The 4,719-nt window shown below is 36.9% G+C and overlaps 1 protein-coding gene across 1 annotated transcript in view; it reads right to left on the bottom strand.

Annotated features, from left to right (window-relative positions):
- Window positions 1–620: 620 nt before the first annotated feature.
- BTNL8 (butyrophilin-like 8) overlaps window positions 621–4,719 on the bottom strand; it is a 46,560-nt gene continuing 42,461 nt past the window's right edge. The window contains 2 exon segments of the mRNA XM_011951727.1: window positions 621–677; window positions 679–869. Coding sequence (XP_011807117.1) covers window positions 621–677; window positions 679–869 — 248 coding nt within the window.

Raw genomic sequence — 4,719 nt, 5'->3', positions numbered from 1 at the left:
TGTGCAAGGTACAAACGTGACCCTTGCTGCTTGCACAGGTGGGACAAGCTGCAGGTGTGAAGGGCAGGGCCTCTCCTAGAACACTTACATGTGCTCGTCTCTGCAGCCCCTGCACGGAGTGTAGCTGTCTTGAGGGGAGCAAGAGATCAGGAAGGTTCATGCTAAGGAGAGGGACAACAGCTGGGATGCTGTGGAGGTGGGGATGGAGATGGGAGGAGGCGGCTGTGGAGGTGGGGATGGAGATGGGAGGACGCGGCTGTGGAGGTGGGGATGGAGATGGGAGGAGGCGGCTGGGAGGGGAGGCAGGAGCGGCCTCATCCCCAGGGGGAAGTGTCACTCCCAAGGAGGAAGAAATTGGTTTTGGGGGTGAAAAGTCTTATTGAGACTGAATATAATTTTATCTTATTGTCAGTCACTTTGACTTCTTCCTTTATGAATTTGTTCGCCACGTTAAAACTTTTTAATCGGAGTCTTGGTGTTGTTCATGGAAAATTATCCAGGCTCTATAGGTACTGAAAATCATTCATCCCCTTATTATTTGGCCTAAATGAAGTAGCAAGGGCCTGTCGCAGTTGATATTTGCAGAGGAAGAGATGTTCGAATATCCTACAGAAGGGTGATTACTTTTTTGGGCCTGGGCCCCTGGAGGCTAGGACTAGAGGAAGAGAAGCAGCTGGGATGTGGGGGCATCTCTGATCCTGTCCCTGCTGGAACCATGAATAAGTCGCTGGCCCATGTTTCTCTCTCTCGCTTACCCTGGAATTTGGAGAAGAAAATCTTCAGTCCAACAATGCCAAAAAATAGGCCACAGCAGAGTATTCCCAGTACTTTGGTAGCCGGGTGCCATGATACAGGCTGGAAAAAGGTATCTGAAAAACAATCCCACAGATATTTTAGTTATCGGTGAACAAAGGACACAATTCAATTCTTCTTTAAGGACTCACCTTGTTCCTGCAAATGGAAGAAATAGGTTTCTATAAATTCTCCCATAGGTTTAACACTTTGATTTTATTTTTGTTATAAAATGCAGTAGTGGTTCTATTTAATTTTCTTCTCAACAGATAACGACTGTGCCAACATTTACTGAATGGACCTTCCTTTCCACACTAGTACAGGCAGCGCCATCTCTGATCCAGTAAGCTTTCTGTTGAGGTTTGGATTTGTTTCTGGGCTCTCTGCTCTGTGCCATTTGTTTACTTGTCCACTTTTGTGCCAATAATTTTGAGTGGCTTAATCACCACAGTTCTGGGATATATTTTGGTATAAACTAGGCTAATTTTCCTCACTTCTTAATTCAGTTGTGCCTTGGCAATCATGGCCATTTGCTCTGCAACATAAATTTTTGTATTGACTTGTCAAGTTCTAAGAAAATTCTGCTGAGATTTTGAATGGAATTGTATTGAATCTATAGATCAATTCAGAGAGAACTGATATCTTAAAATATTTGCATCTTCTTGCCTGAAAAAATATCTCTTCCCTCCTTTTACTGTTATTTAAACTGACAAACTTCATACATATTAATGGGTACAGTGTGACTCTTTGATACATGCCTACAATGTGGAATGATTAAATCAAGCTAATTAATATATCCATCATCTCCCTTACTTATCATTTTTATGATGAGACATTTAAATTTTATTCTTTCTGTCATTCTGAAATATACAGTATGTTATTATTGACTACAGTCACCCTGTAGTTCAATAGACTTCAAAACATATTCCTCTTGTCTATCTCAATCTTTGCACCCTTTGACCAACAACTCCCCATTCTCTCTTGCCCTCTGCCCCAGCCTCTGGTAACGTTCTACTCTCTATTGTTGAGTTCAACTTTTTTAGCTTTGACATATATCAGATCACGAGAGATTCATCTTTCTGAGCTTGGCTTATTTCACTTAACATAATGTCCTTCAGTTTTATCCTTGGAATTACAAACGACAAAATGTCCATCCTTTTTTTAAAGGCTAAATATTGTATTCCATTGTATTTATAGATCACATTTTCTTTACCCATTCATCTGATGATGAACACTTAGATTGAATTTAGCAATTGTGAGTAATACAGCTATTCATTCAACATATTGATTACAGTGCATTTTCATATATTCCCACAAGTAGGATTGCTGAATCATGGAGCAGTTCTATTTTTAGTTTTTTGAGAAAACTCCATACTGTTTTCCATAATGGCCATACTAATTTATATTCCCACCAATAATGTACAATAGTTCCTTTTCTCAGCATCCTTGCCAACAGTTATCTTTAATCTTTTTGATAATAGCCATTCAAAGAGGTGTAAGGTGATATCTCATTGTGGTTTAATTTGCATTTCCACAATGATTAGAGATGCTGAGCATTTCTTCATGTACCTGTTGTCCGTTTGTGTATTTATTAATGTTTATTTTATGTGCAAAGAGCTATCGTGGTTTTTCATTGTGTAGATGCCTTGGATAATCCATTCAAGGAAGATCACTTAGTCCAACTTAATGAAACCTATATCCTTTGCGTACTGATGGAAACACTGCCGGCACATATTGAGGCTGTATTTCCGGATCAGACCGTGCTGGTTTGAGCAGACTTGACAAGAGAAGGACCTTGACCAAATTTTCACGGGTGGCTCCAGTACAGCTGCTGGTGACCCATCTTGCTCTCAGGAGTGCAACTAGGTGGAAGAAGAGAGTTAACACAAGCATACACCCTCCCTGTTGTCCACTTAAATATAATTTTGAGAAATGTTTGTTTAGGTCCTTTGCCCATTTTTAAGATCGGGTTATTTGTTTTCTTGCTATTGAGCTGTTTGAATTTCTTATATATTTTGTATATTAATCCCCTGTCAGCTGTTTGGTTTGCAAATATTTTCTCTCACTCTGTGGATTGTCCTTCACCTTGTTAACTGTTTTCTTTGCTGTACAGAAGCTTTTTAGTTTGATGTAATCCCATTTGCCTATTTTTGCTTTTGTTGTCTATGCTTTTTTATATCATATTCAAAAATATTATTGCCAAGATCAGTATCATGGAGCTTTGCCCGTATGTTTTCTTCTAGTAGTTTTATAGTTGGAGGTCTTACATTTAACTTTTTAATCTAATTTGAGTTCATTTTTGTACATGGTGTGAGATAAGGGTTCAGTTTCATATGTGTGCATGTGGATATCCACTTGTTTCAATATCATTGAAGAGACTGTCCTTTCTTCCTCCTGTGTTCTTGGCACCTTTTTCAAAAATTAATTGTTCATAAACACATGGATGTATTTCTAAACTTTCCATCCTGTTCCATTGAGTGATGTGTCTGCTTTTGTGCTAGTCCCAGGATGTTTTAATTATAATCACTTTATATTTTGAAATCAGAGAATAGGGACTCCAACTTTGTTATTTTTGCTCAAGATTGCTTTGGCTATTTGAGTTCTTTAGTGGTTCCATATGAATTTAAGGATTGCTTTTTTCTTTATCTGTGAAAAGTGACATTAGAATCTTGAGAGAGATTGTGCTGAATCTGTAGATAGCTTTGGGTAGTATGAACATTTTAACAGTGCTAATTGTTCCAATTCCTGAACATAGAATATATTTTCTTTATTTGTGTTCAATTTTTAAGTTTTATTTTACTTTGTATTGACATAATAATTGTTCTTATTTACAGTACAAAATGGTGTTTTGATATATGTATATAATATGTAATGATCAAATTAAGGTATCACCTAAAACATTAATCATTTCTTTAAGGTGAGAACATTCAAAATCCTCCTTTCTAGCTATTTTGAGATATGTAATATGTTATTGGTAATTATAGTTACCCTACTGTGCAGTGGAAGACTGGAACTTATTGCTGCCATTTAAATATAATTTTGTACCTAATCAACCTCTCCTCATCCCCTGCAATTCCTCTACCCTTACCAGCCTCTAGTAACCACTGTTCCACTTTCTACTTCTATGAGATCAGCTTTTTAAAAGAATTTTAATTTCCACATAACATAATAACTGTACATATTTATGTGGTACAATGTGATGTTGTGATATATGTATACATTGTGTGAAGATCACTTCCATCACCTCAAACACTTTTCATGTCTTTGTGGTGAGAACATTCAAAATCCTCTCTTCTAGCTATTCTGAAATATACTATACATTCTTGTTAACTATAGTCACTCTGCTATGCAATAGGACACCATTTCTCCATTCCTCCCTCTACCCTATCCCCAGCTCCAGCAGTCTCTGGTAACCCCTACTTCTCTACTTCTACATGATAAACTTTGGATTTCATATATGGGTGAGATCATGTGGTATTTGTATTTCTCTGTCTGGATTAATTTATTTAACATAATGTCTTCTAGGTTCTCTACCTCTATGAGATACATTTATTGGATTCCACATACGGATGAGATCATGTATGGTTTAATGTACTAACACAGTGTCTTCTAAGTTCATCCATGTTGTTGCAAATAATAGGATTTCACTCTTTTTATTACTGAATAATATTCTATTTTGTATATGCATCATATTTCCTTTTCATTAATTTGTTAATAAACACTTAAGTTGATTCCATATCTTAGGTATTGTGAATAGTGCTGAGATAAACATAGGAGTGCAGATCTCTTCAATATGTTCATTTTGTTTCTTTTGGATATACTCAGTACTTTGCTGGATCTATGGTAGTTTCATTTTTAATTTTTTGAGAAATCGCCATACTGTTTTTCATAATGAACATACTAATTTAAAATCCCACCAGTGGTGTG

This window comes from Colobus angolensis, unplaced genomic scaffold (assembly GCF_000951035.1).
Source record: "Colobus angolensis palliatus isolate OR3802 unplaced genomic scaffold, Cang.pa_1.0 Scaffold325, whole genome shotgun sequence".
NCBI lineage: Eukaryota > Metazoa > Chordata > Mammalia > Primates > Cercopithecidae > Colobus > Colobus angolensis.
This window is presented reverse-complemented; position numbering and strand designations above follow the sequence as displayed.